Source organism: Chrysochloris asiatica, unplaced genomic scaffold, assembly GCF_000296735.1.
Source record: "Chrysochloris asiatica unplaced genomic scaffold, ChrAsi1.0 scaffold00164, whole genome shotgun sequence".
Classification (NCBI taxonomy): Eukaryota; Metazoa; Chordata; class Mammalia; order Afrosoricida; family Chrysochloridae; genus Chrysochloris; species Chrysochloris asiatica.
In genome coordinates, this window is record NW_006408682.1 from 4,022,171 (window position 1) to 4,042,749 (window position 20,579).

The window sequence follows — 20,579 nt, forward strand, 5'->3', positions numbered from 1 at the left end:
ATAGCTTGTTTCATTACATTGATTATTATCCCCTCCATATATCATCAGTTAACAGTGTTTCTATCCTCTTTAGCTTTTTTTTTTTTTTTGGATGGGGGGGACTTGCCTTTTTGGAATTTAGTCTCGGCTTTTGACTGGTACACTTTCGAGAAGTTGACTCAAGCCCCTAACTCTCTCATGAACTGTTCCTAACATCCTGAAGAGCCTAAGCATTTGCTCATCATCTCAATGGCAGACACTGTCAGTTTCCTATGCAATATTCTTCCTTGCTAAAAGGACCCCAATTTTATTCACTGATGAGTGATCACGTATGTCACAGAAGCCTGGAGCCCTGGGGTTGCATCTTCATTAGTAACCCACGCTTCACAGCATTCTCCTTTGTAATGATTGGTTACAGAATCAGGCAGTGATGGCAGTCTGGCTAGGGAGACAGGAGGGAATCTGCTGTGCAAGCTTTCTTTGCTCTTAAAACAAGACACACACACAGAAAAGAGCATTTCTTCTGTACCTCTAGTGCCTGGAATTGTGGCAGGAATACCAGGATGGGGTACACCAGCCTAAATGGAGAGCAGAGTGGACAGGAAGACTCTCATCAGTGCCACTGTCAAGTCACTAAATTCAGCAGCCCAGGCACTTCCACCTCTCGGCTTATTTTGTAAGAAGAGTAAAATGTCTTTACTGTTGGGAAGAGAGATTTCTGCTACTTGTAAATAATCTGATGCACTTCCCTTTTACTGGAATAACATAACCTATCTTAAATAGTACACATACTTTTTACAACTCACTCTTGCATGACTACAAACTTCACCTCCCCCACAAATCCATGCCCCTTGAATGTAATCTCTGTCTGGTACACCATCCTCCACAGCACTGCCCTTCACTTCAAGGCCCAGGCCAGAGTCTATCTTCTACAACAGGGGTGGGAATGCCAGGCCTGTGAAATCGTTTGGTCTGGCCATACACCAAGGCAACTGTAGTTCCAGCCATCACATTAAGGGTGAGTTAATTAAATGTTTGACCAAATATAGCAGGCTAATTTTTAGGTTGCTTTGGTAGAGTAGTGGCTACAAAGCAGGCTGCTAACCTCAAGGCCGGCAGTTTGAAACTACCAGCTGTTCCGTGGGAGAAAGATGAGGCTTCTTGCTCCTGTAAAGATTAACAGCCTCGGAAACACTATGCAGGGTCACTATGAGTCAGAACCGACCCTACAGTACTTAACAACAACAACAACAATTTTGTATGGCCCACGAATGATGTTATAAATATCCAAATGGCCATTGGCAGAAAAAAGGTTTCCCATTCCTGTCCTATAAGAAGTTTCTATTATTAATCCATGCCCATGTAAACACTGGGGTGCTGGTGAGGCACTGTAGGATAAGCACTGCAGGGTCGGTTAGAACCACAAGGTCAGTGGTCCAAGTTCATCAACTGCTCCTTGGAAACACTATACATGGTCGCTGTGTATCAGAATCGACTTGATGGGACTTAACAACATATGAACGCTAGGAATCCTGGTGTGGCACTGCAAGTAATATGCTGGACTGATGGTCGGTTTGAACTGCAAAGTTGGAGGGTCAAACTCACCAGCCACTCCTCAGAAACCCTATATAGGGTCGCTATGAGCCAAAACCAACTCGACGGCACTTAACAACAATAACATATTAACAATAGCATGTAGCATTTACTGTCTCTTAGTCCATCTGTTTTTTGTTGATTTGGTGTCTCCCTATCAGTAATTACCACTTTGAGCACATGGCTGTTGTTAAGTGACGTTGAGTCCGTTCTGACTCATAGCCACGATGTATAGGGTTTCCACGGAGTAGCTGGTGGATCTGAACTGCCAACTCTGTGGTTCACAGTCCAGTGTTGATCCTATAGTGCCACATATAGTAGGTACGTAATTTACAGTGACTGACTGACTGAAAAATATATTAATCAAGGAATGCAAAGTACTGTTTTCCTTCACCTAAAACTTGGGCTTTTCCTTTCACCTTTTCATCCTTGTCTTTCTTCATATTACTTCTCTGTAGGTTAAATTACCAAAATTGAGATAAAAGAAATTCAGAGCTCAGACTCTGAAATACGGTTAAGTATTTCTAAAGACAGCAACAGTGGCATGCCGCACCTTTCTAGGAGTTACAGGTAAGTGAAACAACGGTGATAGTTTGGGGGGACAACAGCACAAATCACACTCTATCTTTATACACAGAAGTACTTGGCTGCTAACTAAAAGGTCAATGGCTAGAACGCACCTGCAGCTCTTCAGGAGAAAGACGTGGCAGTCTGCATCCATAAAGATTTAAGGAAACCTGATGGGACGGTTTTATTGCCTTCTGTAGTGTAGCTCTCTATGAGTGAGAATTGACTGTACAGCAAGAGATTGTGTTTCTTTGTAACATGTTAAGGAACCCTGGTGGCACAGTGGTTAAGCAATCTACAGCTAACCAAAAGGTGAGGACTTGAACTTACCAGCTGCTCCATGGACCAAAGGATGTGAGAGTCTGCTTCTGTAAAGATGACAACCTTGGAAATCTTATGGGGCGGTTCTACTGTTCTGTAGGGTCACGATGAGTTGGAATCAACAGCGAAGGGTTATAAGACAAGAACTCATTCCACTGTGGAAACTGGTAGGTTTGGGGTACATCCATAACAAATCACTAGCTACAACAGAAAATATAGTAAAGCCTAGCGTATAATTGTAGTTGTTGTTGTTGTTAGGTGTCGTCGAGTTGGTTCTCTGTATAGCGACCCTGTATAGGGTTTCCGAGGAGCAGCTGGTGAGCTTGAACTGCCGACCCTGAGGTTCAAAATGACTTTGCAGTCCAGAACATTAACCCACTGCACCACACCAGGACTCCATATAATAGGCATTCAATAAACGTTTCATGAGTGATTAAGAGAAAACATAGCATCCTATAGTTAAGGCTTTGGGCTTATATCTTCACATGATTCATTATGATCAAAACAGAATGAAATGTGGATACCAGTAGCAATACCTCTGTCTTGATGTAATGAACTTCTCAGAATGTGCTGACACAAGAACATTTAATCTAATATGGCCATCAAGCATTTTGGAAACAAAATATGAAATCTTAGGTTATTTTTGTTTATATTTTAAGACCCCTGTAGTTATTTGTGAAAGTTCAAAACAGAGGATCAGCAGCAGGAGATCTCCAGACCATGTGCAGAAAGGACTCCTCCTGAACATGCAACTGCATGTCAGATCGTGCTTCTTGGCCTCCATGTGACAAGCCTTGGCGCCGTACGTCTTAGGGTACGACAGAAACAGCATTGGCAAAGATCATGGTCCAGTGTGGGGACTGGCTCTTACCCCTGAAGGTACGTAAATACAATTCTAGTAAGCTTTGTACTTACTCCAGACATGAAAATTTAGTATAACTTTCATTAGGTAATATCAATCCAACACTAGAGACTTCTGCAAGACCTTTTATATTATACAATAAAGTAAAAATTGTGGTAAATGTTCAGATATTTAAATGAGCACCAAACACTACAAAGTACAACCAACATGGTTCTATTAAAAACTCTCTTTAACTGTGGCATTCAAGAATAGCAATACAATATTTTTTCTTTACATATAAACTAATATAAAAATTGCAAATGCCATAAATTCATCTTTAGGCTACTGTTCTCCTATAGGCATGTAATTAGACTTTCTTTTAATTCTTTCCTGAGGTATTTTTTCTTTTTATGGTTACTTTTATTGTACTGCTAGATGTGTTATCTTTGATCATCCTTCCCTAAAATGATTTTTGAAGACCTGCAAAATATTTTATTGCATAGGACACTATCCATGACACAGAGATTAGGAACTGCAAAACATGTGGCATTAGAACAAGTCTTACAAATGTGCATTTTAACAATCTGTTACATTCTTTTTTTTGTTGTTTTTTACAGTTTGTCTCTTTTTAAAAAAATAGAAGCTACAGTTAACAGTCAACTAAGTACAGTGAAGCATTTTAGGAATGTTAGAGATTAGAGAATACGATGAATGATACAAAAGGAAAAAAAGCCACAATTCTTGCCGGCTATATAATGTATTGCCTTCAAAAGCAACTGTACATGTTGTAATCAATTCATAGTTAAAAATTTCTACTAATCTGTTTTGGGAGAGCAAATGTCTTCCAAGGTTTCAAGTTCCTCTATAAGCTTCTTGTTCTGAACTTCCAGCACTGCAACTCGACTCTCCAGACATTTTACATATTCTTTCTTTCCACGTCGACATTCTTTTGCAGCTTCCCTGAAAAAAGTAGAAGCAAAAGGGCAAACAAAACATTTTGTGCATGCTATTGACAAACAGATTGAAGTAAGCTTGGTAAATGTGATCATGGTTGCATTCCAAATCTTGGAACAACATTCCCAATTCAATTTCAAACACTAAGCCAAACTGGATTCTTAAGGGTCACAAGTGTCCCTTCCAAAAGTCCACATGGCAATTAGTAGAATTACTGCATCTCCTGCCTTGATTAGAGTTCATAGTAAACAAGGTCCAAGCTAAAGACAGTTACTCTGCTTTATGGCAATAAAGATCTTTGAGGGCCTTGAGTTCCTCAATGAGAGTCTTGTTTTGGTTTTCAAGCACAGCCACACGATTTTCAAGACATTTGACATATTCTTTCTTCTTCCTGCGACACTCCCGGGCAGCTTCCCTGGAACCAACACAAGGCAAATGACTACAGGAACAACTCCCAGCACAGTCCAGAGTGGCTCAATGAACTTCTGTCCCCACCCGAAGGCAACAGCCATAACCAAACACATGACTTTTTGTAAGACACCAGGAACATGTTGTGAGCACAGTTTGCCCAGAATTCATCTCAAATGGTATTTTCTCAGTGCACATATTCCTAACAATGGCCAGATCAATCAACTGTGTTCAGCAATCCAAAAGAGTAAGAACACAGCCCCAAGTAGAATGTCTACAAAAACATTTAGAGATCCTTTCAGTTTAAATTATTTTTATCCTTTAAATTATTTTTGTCTAATAAAAGCTACATAATTCCATTACAATGAATTCAACTGTAGTTGATGAAAAGATGACCAGAAGGCTTAATCCTCAGAAAGCATAAATGTCAATATTGGAGACTTTTATTGTTCTGACTAAATCTCAATAAAACAAACAGGATCAGTCATTACTATAGGAAACAGTTTACTGACCAGAAAATGCACCACATATGAATATAACAAGCAATAAAAAAGGCAAATTTTCATAAGCCCAAATAAAGTGGACATTGGTTCTGAATTGAAAGAAAGAGAAGGCAGGCACACACACAATACAATACAATAATACAGATAATACAAACCCAAATTGAAATAATGAAAAGGAAGTTACTGAAGAACACAAAAGTATATTTCAAGATGATTCTCTAATGGCGTACATTTAACATCAAACACATGGAATTTTAAAGCACTGTAGGTAAACCCCAAACAAAGAACACAACAGCAGCCAAAGTAACAAACACAAATACATGGATGAGTTGAGTTAGTAATTTTCATGCAGAACACCACTAAAAAGACAGTGAATGAATATAGCCAACATTTTTCCTTGCCTATTGGGGGAGGGAGGGTGGTGGCAGCTACTTCAATGAACTCCTCCCTCAAACAAACCCTCTGATAACAGCTTTATTTTGGAGTATTCAAGAGTAACTTTCTTTGGGGGTGCACTGGTTACCAATCACTAGCTAAAGCCATCAAAAAAGTCCACAATGAAATAGACAGTGTAATTCAACTTTATGCTTTAACAAAAATAGTATTGTGTTTCTACAGTAACCGGTTACTATAATGCCAGTTAGCATTGCTGCAATCCTGAACCAAGGAGGAAACATACAACAGATTTGGCTAATTCTTTTATTTTTAGGATGGGTGACTCCCACTACCAACTGGATGTTTTCTATATAGGAAAGCAGAAAGAGACCTTGAAATCCTTATGAACTGCAGGAAAAGATCAACCCTTACACGTCCAGGACAAGAACAATACATTCGCCCTGTGAGCTTTGCAACTAACAAAAACAAAATAGAGGTGAATAACTAAATCTAATAAAAAGACCGATTAAGCTACAGGATGCATGGGGAAAAGTTAACAATAAACTCTAGCACATTTCTAATTTGCCAATTTGGGAAGATAATAAATTCTCTTCTACAACTAAAATTCACGTATGAGTATCAAGTCTTTCATGATTAATCATTACAATAAATGCTAAAGAGTAAAAGAAGGTAGTCATTTTACCAAAAAGTTTCCATTAGATGAAGTTTTAAATATCTAATACAGTATGATAAGGTGGTTAACTTTTAAATTTTTATTTTCCCAACTGATTACTGTAAACATCCTTAATTCTTAATTTAAACATTTGTGTGTGTGCGTGTGCATGGGCATGTGACTAGGGTCAAAATGTTGTAAGTACACAGATTTAGTGATCATTCCACTACATGGAAACTTTCCTAAATAATGCTCAGCTATGGAAAACACCTGTCTCTTCTATTAATAGCTCAATATTCAGGCCTAGCGCTTGTCTGGACATATTCTCAGCATGGAAAGAGGAAAAGCTGAGATGGCCATTAAGAAATAAAAATTGTTACTGGATTGGTAGGGGTATAATGAGGTATCTATCATAAATGTCAGCCAATGAATAAGAGAGGTACATACATAACAGGCTTTTAGCAGCATTATTAAGAAAAACATAAATACTTGCCATGAAGTTAAATCTGAAGCTTACATGCAGACCTATTGTGAGGTGACTTTCGTAATACTGCAGTGGCCAGGTTCTGGAATAAAGATTGCTTGATTGCATATCTTAGCTCTGTTCAGTTTAGACTATGTGATCTTAAGCAACTTATTCCTTAAAACTCTCTAAACCTCAGTTCCTCATCTGTAAAGCAGGACCTATTCTCATATGAGATTTAAAGGCACCATAAAAAATAAACACTTAAAACTTGCAAACAGTAACTACTCAAGAGATATTAAGCAACCTAGTTGCCATTTACAATCTACTTTTCTCTTGTTCTGCTCTGAACTCAAGATCAGAAAGGTAAAATATACCTTCTAGGTATCCCTAGGGACTAGAGAACTAGTCCAAGCCAATGAAATGTAGGTGAAAGGCGCTGGGAGGACAGATTTTCTGAAGGGCCAGACTCAGCCAGTGGCAACTTACAGCTCTAGTCTTTCACCTTTCTTCTGGTGTGATGCAATGTCTGGAGATGTAGCAGCCATGCTGTGATCATAGGAATGAATAGCACATGCTGAAGAAGCCAGAGCAGGAAGAGGGGAACCTGGAACCCTGATGACAACATTGAGCCTCTGTTCTGACTACACCTACTGCTAGACCAGCTATGACCAAAAAACTATGTACAAATTGTAGCCTGTAATTTCTAGACTTCTGGTTATTTGTAGCTAAAATAAAATTAATATAAATAAACTTATTGGTAGTCTATTACTTTTTTCAAATCTCAAATGCTATCTGTAGTTTACAGGAACCCACTGCCTAATATGTTATCTATTTCATTCTGGTAGTTCTACTGACAAAAATTTTTAAATATGAGTGGAGAAAAATAACAAAAGGGAAATAAGAGAGCTACTTCCAAGATCTTCCTTTTCATTTTCATTGGGAGAATAAGACATCAGTGAGCAATTTTACAGTTTTCATGACTGTCACATTTTATATTTGTAAACTGAACTTCACAGTGTACGTTCTATAACCAGAGAGGCAATTAAATTAATTGCCCGTGAGGTTTCTTATAGTGCCATTTGAAAGTACTCATATGCTTCCATCTGATGAAACTTTGGTATCAAGATTTATATAAAACTACTAAGACACTGTGTGCGCTCCACCCTTTCAGCCCTTCAGGAATTCGGAGCACCGTACTGACAATGAAGAGTATGAATCTAGCAAAGCTTAGAGAACACAGAACAGCTGCTGATAAAGATGTGTATATCTTAAAGATGGTTTGTGATCTAATAAGCTTGGATAAGACAGTCAGCTTAAGAATTCCTCTAACATACCAAATTGTGACCTCAGCAAGCTGAATATAGCTCCTTCTGGTTCCTACTTCGTTAAAAAGGGAAGGGATGAAATCAACAATCATGTCTAAATTTCAGAGACTCAAAGGCCACAATTTCTAGATTAACAAGGGTGCTTGTCATTGTCATTGTTAAGTATTGTGAAGTCAGTTCCAACTCACAGAGATCCTTTTAGGGTTTCTGAGGAGCAACTGGTCGGTTTGAACTGCTGACCTCGTAGTTTGCAGTCCAGGGCGATTCTACAGTGTCACCCCAGGAGTTCAACCAATTGATTGCTACCTGGTGGTCGCGATCACAGACAAGCCCACCATCCCATCTGATTTTTTTTGTCTTCTTGCACTGATACTATTTAACATTTAGAAATACGGTGGTCAGACTGCTAGTGAAACTTAGACCAATTCTGTTCATTTTGAAAATCAGATTAATTTGCACTTATTCACCATAATAAAAACTAAATCAAGAAATAACTTGCAAGTCAAATTTTAAAAAAAGAATTTCAAAAAACAGAATATTTTGTAATATACTATGGTTTTAAACAATACAACTACATAGATATGGAGTAAGAAGGAGAGAGAAATGAGGGAGAACAGACTGGAAATATATACACTATAAGAGCTTAATTTATACTTACTTTGCGCATCAAGAGTTAAAAGGTTATATTTATTAACTACATCTCAACATAAGTATGATATACAAAATAAATATTTGTAACAAAGTCCTTTCATCATCATTTAAAAAAGAATTCCTGTAATTACTGGATATTAATTACACTTACAACAAACAATAGTGTCCTTTCTGCTGATGAAATATATAGAGTTTAATGGCTAAGAACCCAACTAGTTAACATCACATGTTGAGCAAAAATAAACCTATGTAAAATGTTACATAACACTTCCCATGGAAGAAATAGCTTAGGAAAAGCTGAATCTTTTTAAAAACAGTATTGTAGTCTGTGTCCTATAACTGGTTGCTGATTTCGAGTGAGAAAGTGTACCTGTTCTTCATTAGCCTCAGCTCTCGTTTGCGTGTTGCTTCTTCTGCTAGCTGCTGGGGACTGTGCAAGCTCCCTGGTGAAGTAGCCATCACTACTCCCTGTGGCAAGGCCGTAGTAGGCGCTCGGATCTGGTAAGTTGGCATGTCACCAGTGGCGGCTGCAATGAAATAAAATATTACAAGCGTATATAAATAATTGACAATTTGATGTTTGACATAACACTGACCTGGAAGTAACATAATTCTTTTGGATGACCTAAGAGGTGATCTTGTTCATGTTTAGATCAATATACTGAAGCGTTATAGCAATCTGAGGTAGCACAGATCACCAGTACTGGGAACAATGACATTCAGTATGCTCTACACATGTAAAGTAGAAAAATGACCAAAGTCCTTTTGGCTTTTATCAAAGACTAGAAGTAGAGGATTTTCAGCTGGAAGTTCATTTAGTTTAAAATCAGTGGTGAGCTGATCAATGTTTAACAGCCAGCTCTCTGGGAGGAAAAGACCCCATCTGTAGCAGATGCCACTTTTCCATGGCCAATTTCCAGGTACCAATGTGGTGTCACTAACTGTACAGCTGGGAAGAGATGTGCGTTAAGTAGCACACCATGCAGACGAGAGAGGAGTAACCTCAAGAGTATAGAGGAAACAATTAGAAAACAGGACTTTTATGTATCTGTTAATGTGTTTTTTAGTGTAATTTATTTGTTAAGCAGACCTGTTCAATTTTTAATAATGACTGTTTTACCCACCAAGCTTACAAAGATCCTGAAAATGTAACCATCGGTTCTAGCATGCCAGTAGGAACTGGCTATAACACGCCACTGAAAAACATTCAAGTAAGCAGAGCATCTTCATTCTTGGAATATTCTAGTTAAGAGATTTTCCAATAGCCTAAATTGTGTCTCAACCAGTTCCTGAATCTCTTCAAGGTCAAACCCATTCCAAGAAAATGACTGAGGCACTGGAAGGCATCTAGCTTACTAGATTTTCAGGCAAAAACAAAACCAAAAATTAAACACCAAAGTTCTCCTTAAAGCTGGTTTCTCTGAAGAAAGGTAATTTTTGTTTTCCTTAGGTTTCTTGGGACACTAATACATTCCTATGTATTCATTTAAAAAAAATGTTTCTTCAAATTATTGTATAAATCATACAGCTAAAATATTTTATTTGTATTCAATTTGAATTAAGTGCTAAATGTGTTTTAGCTGTATACATCGGGAAAAAATCTTTTAGTATTCAAATTGAATACAAAATATAAGTATTTACAATTTCTTAATTTATATTCAAAATTTGTCAATCTACTGCAATAAAAAGAGCTTCCTTGAAGAGACAGATAGGTTTGAGTAATGGAATGGTTCAACTGCCAACACTTCAACTTTGAGAACTTACTGTCCAGTTTAATTTGACACTCTAATGAGATACTACATTAAACTCTCTCAAAGCTAAATGTAAGAAAAAGGTATATAATATATGTATACACACACACATACACACATATAGGGTTGCTATGAGTTGGCACCGACTTGATGGCACTTGACAACAACACACATATGTTATTACAACCTATAAAAACCGGTCTGAATCAAATGCTAATTAAAATATGAAAGACAGCATCATTTCATGAGTAAGACATGAAATTTTACCCAAATGGGAGGCAAAATCATTTTCACTTAAATCGCCTAATAGTTTTTTTTTTTTTTAATTAAAGTAAAAATGAACTTTCTATATAGGCTCTATCTGGTTTATACCAGTTTTTTTTTTCCCCTGAGTGCTGAAAAATGTGGTGAAAATAAAGTAATAAGAAAGACAATAATACTAATAAAGTAAGTAACAAAAAAGATAATAAATAATCTTTGCGAAAAGATTATTTAAAGGAGGGTCCTCAGAAGATTAATAAGACCACCAACTGCTCTTTGGAAACCCTACACAGGGTCGCTATGGGTCGGGATCGACTCGATGGCTCTTAACAACAACACCTTGATAAAATTACACTTCCTCTTCCTTTCTTACTTAATTTTGAAAACAAGGGTAATAAATAGCAACTGTATGAAATACAGTGACCATCAGCAAAATTTCTATTAATGAACTTGGATACAGTTCTCAGTTTAATTTTGTGACTACTGAAAATACTGTACACGCAGATGTCTCATTACATGTTAGTTTTGAAATGGTTGGGTAGTGTTTGTATGCCACCGAGTCAGTTCTGCCTCAGAATGACCCTGTATAGGGTTTCTGAGGCTGTAAGTCTTTAATGGAGCGGAAAGCCTCATCTTTATCGAGCAGAGCGGTGGTTGATTCAAACCAAACAACTGACCCTGCAGTTAGTAGCCCAGTTTGTAACCCTCTACACTCTCAGGGCTCCTTTAGTTTTGAAATAATTAAGGCAATTTAAAAACAAAGTCATCAACTGTTAACTTATTAAGCATTTGCTTGTTAAATATCTTAATCACATTCCTATTGTTGAGTAGAGTAGTAATGTATTCTTCCTGCTTTTCTCTTTACCCACATCCAGGAAAGAAGGTTATGGGATATTAAAGGTTGAAACAGCAGAACAGCTGGAAGTTAGCAGGCTTTCTAAAATTGGAACACCCACAGTGATGAGTAAGAATTGTACATGTCACTGTGCTGACATTTGCTGGCAGCCTGCAGACCTTGGTGTCAAGCTGTTCCTTCTAATCAAAACATGACTTTACAAAGAAGTACAACAGAATTAACAGAGAGGCATACAGGGGGGCTCACCATACTCCTTCTCGCTAGTTTAAACACACTTGCTATTTTCTGTCCCAGTTAGAGCACAGTGTTTATGTGATATACAAGATAGTTTAAGAGTACAGATGGAGGGAGGAGGGGAGAGAAAAGACAGGGGTAGGTGAGAACACCTCACAGAAGAGGAATAAAGTTCATTCACTGGTCTTCTATTACTAGAAATTGTTCTAAACAACTTGTTGCCTACTTCCCAAAACTGAAACCACCTTCATGGAACTAAATTTTGGTGCCATGGAAGATAATAAAAAGAATGTACCACGGCCAGTCTAAAATAAACATTTTTAAAACATTTTCAGCAATGGCTCAGAAAAAAATATCCCACTTTAAAAGTGATAACTTGAAAGGAAATGATACATTCAGATGTATTAGTTCAAGAATGTTAGATAAAAAATTGGGCTTTATTACTGTTTTCAGACATAGCATATATTCATTTTATTTCCTCCAATAAAAATAAAAAATTGATTAATTAGCTTAAGCCAAAATAGGAATCAGTACAAATTAGTGTAAAATTTATGTAATAGGATAAATTTGTATTAATGTCTGTAATATCCCAAATAATCTTTATGATGGTATAATTCTTATGGCCACTGAATAAATATCTATTGATAAATTCCATATATTCAAATATGGTCTTATTTTTAAAGTTTATGAAAAAAGATATGGGCAAAGAGAATCTTGTTTTGATGAAATCCAAATTTTGGAAAGTTTTATTTTTTAAACAAGTTAGAAAAAGTTTATCTGAGTTAACTTCAGTTTCCAATAATATGCATGAAGTGTGAAGATCAGCTCCCTATGGTTCCCAGTTGAAAGAACCACCCTGCAATCTCTAGTATCATGTTCTTATCCTGTACTCTTATAAAGGCAAGTTCTTGTTCCAACTAACAACTAAAAGTATCCTGTTATTTTTTAGTTTAACATTTCATTGAACAAACTATCGCTAAAAATCAATGAGTCATCATTGGGGTTTAAAAATGATAGGAGAGAGATAATAAGAAAATTGTGTGTACACTGCCATGTAAATTTTGAACATGCTGGAGTTTTGCATAAGCTCCTAAGTCATTTGGAATGCATATATGAACAAAACAAGCAGTCTCATACGCACTGCCAAATTGATTCCAACTCAAAGCAACCCACGGAGCAGAGTACAGCTGTTCGCTAGGGTTTCCGAAGCTGTAAATCTTTATGGGAGCAGAAAGCCTCATCATTCTACCAAGGAACGACTGGTGGGCTGGAACTGCTGACCTTGCAGTTAGCAATTCAATGTGTAACCAACTATGCCACCAGGGCTCCTTGTCTTTCTTATGGACTTACATAATTAATGCTAAGTTTTTAAGTCTTTAACGTTAAGACATGAAAGCTTTACAAGATGTTCTGTATTTACTCAAACTGGACTTTCTTGATACTATTCCATCTAATCTAGCACTGAAGAAGCAGAAGAGTTTTAATTTTAATGTTTCAAACCTTATGTGCTAATATTTAAAAAAAAAATTAAAATATTTTGTGGGAAAAGAAAATGCCTAGAACTCTTGAGTCCAGTCATTACTTCATACCTCTCTTTGCAAGCTTTAAACACAATACAGCAGAAAAAGCATGGGATTTGGAGTCTGGGTTCTGCTTCAGCTCTGTCACTTACCAGCCATGTGACTTGGGGCAAGTTCAGTTTCCTCATCTGTAAAATGGGGATACATTATCTCATTTAATACTCACAATAAACCCTGTAATGTATGTCAAAGTGTCTAGCACAGTGCCTGGCACAATGGTAGGCATTCAGCATATGTTAGTTCCCTTCCTCTTCCCTTCCTTAAGTTCTGAAAGACAATGTTCCAAATTATGCTTATACTTTATATTAGTTAAAATAACATCCATAAATATATTTTCCCCTAGAGTTTTCCTTCTAACAAACTTGGGTAATAGAATTGTTCAAAAATATGGCTACTAAGAAACTTTTAACATTTATATTTTGTCATATTACTTCAGATCATAAATTAATTAAAGATAAAATATCCTTTTCCATATGTATAATCATTTAAAATATAATCTCAAAGGGGGAGAATCACAAGTTACCAAATTATACCAGTCTGATGAGCATGTAATAAGAAAACTAAAAACCCCACAGGTTCAAAAGTAAGCAATACCAAAAGGAGTAAGAAACCCAGCCAAACGCCGATCTTGATAACATCCAAAGTGAAACAAACTGATCAAAACCCCAAACGATGGTGATTTGATTGGGTTGTTTATATTTTGAGAGTTCTGTAGGACTGAATAAAAACGTTTTTATATATGAAGTTCCTACCTTCATATGACATTTTACAACGTGCCACTAATCCTAAATGCACTTAAGTAAGCAATAGATATAACCCGGAAGTCATACTTAGAACTTTTCTCTCTAGCTCCACGAATAAGCTACTAACTCCATTCTTGTTTTTGGTTCTCTCCATCCCTAGTACCATACCAGTACCCTAAGATCGAAATCAGACTTACAACTGCCATGTCCCATACTGCCCCAAATTCCCACTTATCCATTGTTCCTTTTTCTCTAAGAAAAAGAAATCCTACATAAAATTGACTATTTAAGCACTGACCTATAGCACTGAAATTTAAAAATTTTATTACACCATAACAAATAGACGGCATAGAATTAAGTCATTCAGTATTTCTAAGTTACGACTTGTCTGAGTCGTTGAAATAAAAACTTTTGAGTCAAAACTATATAAGATGGGAAGTTATATTTACATTTAATTAATTAAATATTAATTTAATTAATAATTATATGCTCTATTGCACTGAGTGAAGATTAATATTCTAGAGTGAAGATAAATATTCACTAATAATTCTAGTGAAGAATTAATATTAATATTCATTTTGCTCAAATACTGCTAACTCTGTATTACCAACAGTGTATGAGAAGCTCTTCGAGCTCGTCTTACATAGTAGTAACTTATGAGTACCACGTGACTGTTGAGAAGTAATGTGATAGGTAGAGCGAGACCAGATTCCGACAAGGAGGCTGAAGAATCCAAACCACTCTACACTTAATAGTTCTTTACCACTGATTCGTATTTAGTTTTATGTAAAACGAGCACCATACGTGCCTTGTGTGTATCAGTAAAGATGTATGTAAAGTTCTCCTCTTCGTGTTTTTAAATACGGTTTCCGCAGAGAGGCCCTCCCAGATACGTGACGCTCTTATTATCTGCTTTCTATTGGTCTCTCACTGTCCCTTCCCTCTTAGTTTCCTTGATAGCACTTACCACAGTTTGGATTCATGTTTATATGGACATGTAGTATTTTTTAATTTTAAGGGTTAAATAAATGCAAAGCATTACCATGATTATTTTGCTGGACTACATATCAACACAGACAAATAAAACAGCACAAAGAGAAACATTTATCTCAAACAATATTTCATTCAGTTTTTTCTTCAAAAATGGTGGGGAAATAGCATAATGCCAATCCCAGTAAATCATCTGTAGGATTTGGAGATTTACTGAAACAAGTGATTGCTTTTCATTTCTAGAACATGCTTCAAGAAGCCATTATAACCCTATCTGAACCATTCCTTCTCTTAGCAGAAATTTCCCACATAAAAATCATTTCCAGTAGTTCCTTTCACAAAAGGTACATGTATCCTTGCTATTATGCATCAAAATATTAACTAAGATATTATTTTCTAAACTTGGGATATGTTTTCAATAATTCAGAAATCCAGGCTAAATGCAACATATTAAAACTCAAAATCTAATACATGTAGTTACACTCCTAATACAATTCGGCTATGAACAATCCGCCTATGAATAATTGTTTAACAAAAATCTAAACTATACTTAACAGAATAATATAATCCTATAAACCACATCAACTCACTTTTCATAATGGATTCTATGACCCTGTAGATAAATGCACCGTTTTGTAGGAAGCCTCATTTTGTTTTAGATCAGAGTTTTTAAAACTATTAACTTGTAAATCATTAGTAGGTCAGAAAATCCATTTGATGGTTCAAGAACAGGAAGGAAGAAAGAAGGAAGGAAAGAAAAGGATGAATATATGATATAAAGTTAAGGCTATGTACTTGTTTGCTTTATATACTAAACACAGGGTACACACACACACACACACACACACACACACACACGGTTCTATTGCCATGGTCAACAAATTTGCAAGCCACTAATCTAGATCAATCCACCTGGTTAGCCCAGAAATGAGAATCCAAGGCCTAGATCCTAAAGCTGCTTCACCATGGCTGAGAAAAAGCCCCTTTAATCCTGTGTTATTTTGGTTCTTTAAAACAATAAAAACAAGGAAATAATTTTCATTTCCAAATAGCAATGATTCTGTGAGCACGACTAGGTTTTAAAAAGTTGTTTCAGCATTTTGAAAGTTTAACATTGAAGAGAGTAAATGAAGTATCAGCATTATTGATAAAACTGATTGGGAAAACCAAAAACTCTTCATTGATGCTATGTTCATTCCATAAACATCTAATGTATTAAAAAGATCATTTATTTACAAGCCATGGTAAAATTTTCATACAAATTTTACCTTCAAGTTTCATTTACAAACATTCTCAAAGTTACTTTATTTTACTTTGTTATGATTCTCTCTCATGCTATTTAAAGTGGTGACTTGGACTTAAAGGTTTAGAAAAGGCAAATTCAAGTATAAACTTACAGTAGTTTTTAGAAAATAAATAACTACAGAAAAGTACCTTTTGTTCCTAAGAATCATATGACATCCAGTGTTTTAGATTATTTATATCCTATAATAAACCAGTACACTGAGAGCTGCTGCCATCTATACAATCTGCATAACGTCACTAAAACGCTCCTGTGAGAAAAAAAAAAAAAAACCTCCGCAAGGCAATTAAAAAATATATTTTAATAAAAATTTGACTTGCTTGTTAAATGTTGCATTTATGAATGATCAAGATAATCGAGTGTTCCATCCAGGAAGACGACTAAGTAAGATTCACTAACTCAGAAGAGCTTTAATTGTGGTTAAACTGTTGAGAATCATGCATTCATACTGAATTCAACTGAATTCTACAAGACACCACTAAATACACAATGTGCAGCCACATAAAGGGCATTAGCCATTAAAGTCTTTCAAAATCCCTATCTGAAAAATTACTATGAAAATTAAACCAGGTACAGAAGTACAGATTACAAACTGAAATCCCAGGCACTGAGGGAACAATGAAGAGACAAGCACTTCCCTGGCTGAGCACTAGAGAGCGCTCTGAATTACTTCGGTACTTCGGTAGCTAATTAAAGGTAAAGGAAAACCTCCAGCGACGTACGTTGACAACTTCTCACACAGGCACGTGTGGGACTGCTTCTCAGGAGGCTCAACCTTATCCTAGACACTGGTCAGGCAGCACTCATTCCTTCCTACTCGGGCAAAGCATTACAGGTTCAGGAAAGGTGCCCTCTCAAGCAGCTACTTACCTCCACAAAAATGTGAACAAAATGAGGTTTACAAGAAAAAGCTATTCGGTGTAAGAGCGATCTTGGAGATAGAGGCAGTGCAATGGCTCTAAATCTGTCAGTAGCTCTTGACAAAACAAAAAGGAACTGACTAAATCACAGCATGACTCGGAGCTGACGTCAATGTGCAGCTCCCTTGGAGTTTAACTTTTCCACTTCCCTGCTGAAACACGATTCCAGGAAATGTAATGACGTCAGCCCTTTGAACTCAATTAGCAGAGGAACAGACCATTTTAAATACAGGAGGAAAGAAACAAGTAGGCACACAAACATCCACAACCCGCGGGCTTTTCCTATTCTGTTTGGAGCTGCATCTGTACACAAGCAATCAAATCGGAAGCTTTATTTTTGTTTTTTAAACAACTTGAACAGTATGTATTTGTAGGCGGGCAGTATTTGCAACAGGTTGCAGATGAAGTAACAGCTTATTTTAGTAGAGTGGTATAGCAGAGGGGGAGGAGTAAGAGGGGGGAGGAAAATACGAGTTGGAGAGCGAACACCCGCTAGATAGAGAAAGGCAGATTGTTGCCAGGGTAAGTAAGCAGTATAGCTCTAAACTAAGAAGTAATTACACTAAGATTCCTTAGCAGAGCGAGCTGAAGATATTGAGGAAGAAATTAAAAGAAACTACTTACTACTACCTGAGTATCACCACTTCTAGAAACACTCCAGACATGATAATAATTTCTTTTCAAGAACTTAAAAACAAAAATCTGCAGAATTAAGATCCCTCTTTAAAATTCTTACCAGTTTCATCTCCAGTTACAGCCATGATAGGCTTCTGCATACGGAGTTGTCTTGTTTCCCTTATCACGGTTTAACATAAAATGTTCCAACTAGCAAGTATGTACAGGGTAAGTAGGAGGTATTGACATCACAGTGACATCACTAGCCTATCACTGCAATCAATTTTCTCTGTCACACAAGAGCTCACTGAAACCAAAGCCTATAAAAATTCTCAGGACAAACTATTTTAATGTTCTTGTTTCTCACTGTTGCATAGACTCTGTGGAGACTGACTCTGACAAAAATGCCTCATGAGCAATAGGAGTAACATGGCTGTTTCTAATGAGGCTACTTTGTTATTGTTGGGTCTAAGGTTTCTAGGTAAACATCGGAGGAAAAAAACACCACAGATTGTTCATAACTAAGAAGAGGAGATAAAAATGAGATTTAAATGTGGGAGATTAAAAAATTGACAATCACCACAGAAAGCCTTAAGGTATTTTATATACATTTCTATTCATTAATCAAAAACTACTAGCCAACTTTGCTCATTTAAATGATTTTTATTTGCTGGACCATCTGATAACACACTGTAAAATCCAGCTGTTCCTATAGTGATATGTTGTTAAGTGCCATTGAGTCGGTTCTGACTCATAGTGACCCTGTATAAGGTTTCTGAGGAGCAGCTGGTGGGTTTGAATTTCACTAGAAGGGTGTACACAATTAAAAAAATAAAAAGCTGTGCCAATGAAAAATTATATTCTATAGCATTCTTTATTAAATATTAGATTGAACCATATGAGATTCTAGCACTCAATCTTTTTTGGCCTATAAAACAGTAATTGCATGTGGTTCAATCTAATACACTATCTTATTAAAGACCCTTGAAAAGAGTTTTGTGATTTAAAAAAAATCATAAACTACAACTGCTACTAGTAAATTTATTTCAAATTTCATAAAGCTCAAAATGATTTTTATCTTAACATTTCTCTAAATTGGTATTCAGGTGCTTAATAAGTACAAGAATTTTGTGGGAAAACTCCATTATCTTCTAATTCTGTTTGTCCACAAACTTTTTGTAGTGTAAAGAAAGGGTAAAGGAAGGAAAGAAAAGAGGAGGTTGGTTGCTTAGTGACTTTACCATCAGTAAAGTTTTAATAGACTCCCTCGGACCAGTTAAACTCAGTTAACCAGCATTTGGAAATAATAACATATTACCATACAGGAAAAGGATTTCACTTTCATTCATAAAATGTTCACTGAGCATTTACCATATGTCAAGGACTGTCCTAGGTACCCTGAAAACAAAGATAAATACAATAAATACCCTTTGCATGTCCAATCAGAACTTACCATCTAGAACAGGACAGGGCCACAATACAGTGTACAAGTTGCCTAAAGAAGGGAATTAATTCACCAGGGATGCCTCACCAGATTTGGAAGATCAAGGAAGTCTTCCTGGAAGAAGTGATATGGAAGATGAGGCACGAAAACTACATAAACTTGAGGACAGCGTTTCAGTCCCAGCAAATAGCCTCATATGAAGGTCAAGAGAGAAGGGAAGAAGAAATCAAAGAAGTTCAGCACACACCAGCCTACACTAAGCAGGCAAGCGAGCCATGCTAAGGATTTTGAACTTTGTCTAGCAGTTATAGGTACTTACTGAAGGGCTCTGAGCAGGAGAAGCTGGTACAATTAGCAGCTCATTTTAGAAATATACTGAACTGAAGAAACACATGTAATATTGGTGGTTAATTGTCTAGGAGGTAGGCACAGGGAAAGTAGTACAGCAAAGAAGAGTAAAAGAGATATCTGAGAGAGCAAACAAGAGACTGCAGTACTAAAGAGGGGAAAGAAGCAGCAGTCAACAATGTCCAACACTTAGAAGGATCAGCCAAGTTTAGGCTTGACAACCCATCAATGAAATGGATGTGACCTTGATTTGTGATGACAGAGTGGAAGGTGGATAGGAAGTAAACAATCTCTTTGAGTTCAGTAAGATAGGGCAAAAAGCTCATTACTCTTGCTGTGTTTAACAGAAAACTGGAGCTCTGGGCCACTATTAGAAAGAGAAAAAGAGAGGGGGAATGGAGTTAAGAAAAAGGAAAAGAATTACAGATTGAAAGGCAAGAAACAAAATATCATCATTTGTATATGATGTAAATATTCACATAGTATTATCACAGATTGATTCACAGATAATCAACAGAATATTAGATGGGTTTAGCAAGGTTAATAGATATAGATAGCATCAACTTAAAATCAATAACATTTCTCTATGCCATCAATAACTAATAAGAATATGCAACAGACAACGTACCATTCATAACTACAATAAAAAAACATTAAGCGTTTAGGAATGAACAAAACAAAGAATATGCAAGACCTCTATAGAGAACAATATTAAACTGTTAAAATAAGATCTGAATACATGAAGAGACATTCAATGTTTTTGAATAGGTCAATTTAACATTATAAACACTACAATCTCCCTAAATTAATCCATAAACTAATTCAAAATTATTCCTAATTAATCCTCCCCATATTAATCCAAAACTCAAGTTCACTTC

The 20,579-nt window shown here is 36.4% G+C and overlaps 1 protein-coding gene across 12 annotated transcripts in view; it reads right to left on the minus strand.

Moving 5' to 3' along the window:
* Positions 1 to 3,751: 3,751 nt before the first annotated feature.
* Positions 3,752 to 20,579, minus strand: part of CREM (cAMP responsive element modulator) — a 135,224-nt gene continuing 118,396 nt past the window's right edge. For 3 of the 12 annotated variants that reach the window (XM_006871232.1, XM_006871237.1, XM_006871235.1), the window contains 2 exons: positions 9,027 to 9,183; positions 4,117 to 4,261 (listed from right to left, as the gene is read on the minus strand). In XM_006871232.1, coding sequence (XP_006871294.1) covers positions 4,117 to 4,261; positions 9,027 to 9,183 — 302 coding nt within the window. Of the gene's footprint in view, positions 4,671 to 9,026; positions 9,184 to 13,430; positions 13,467 to 18,030; positions 18,111 to 20,579 lie in introns of those variants that run through there. The other 9 variants (XM_006871233.1, XM_006871230.1, XM_006871239.1 and 6 more) reach the window with 8 other exon arrangements.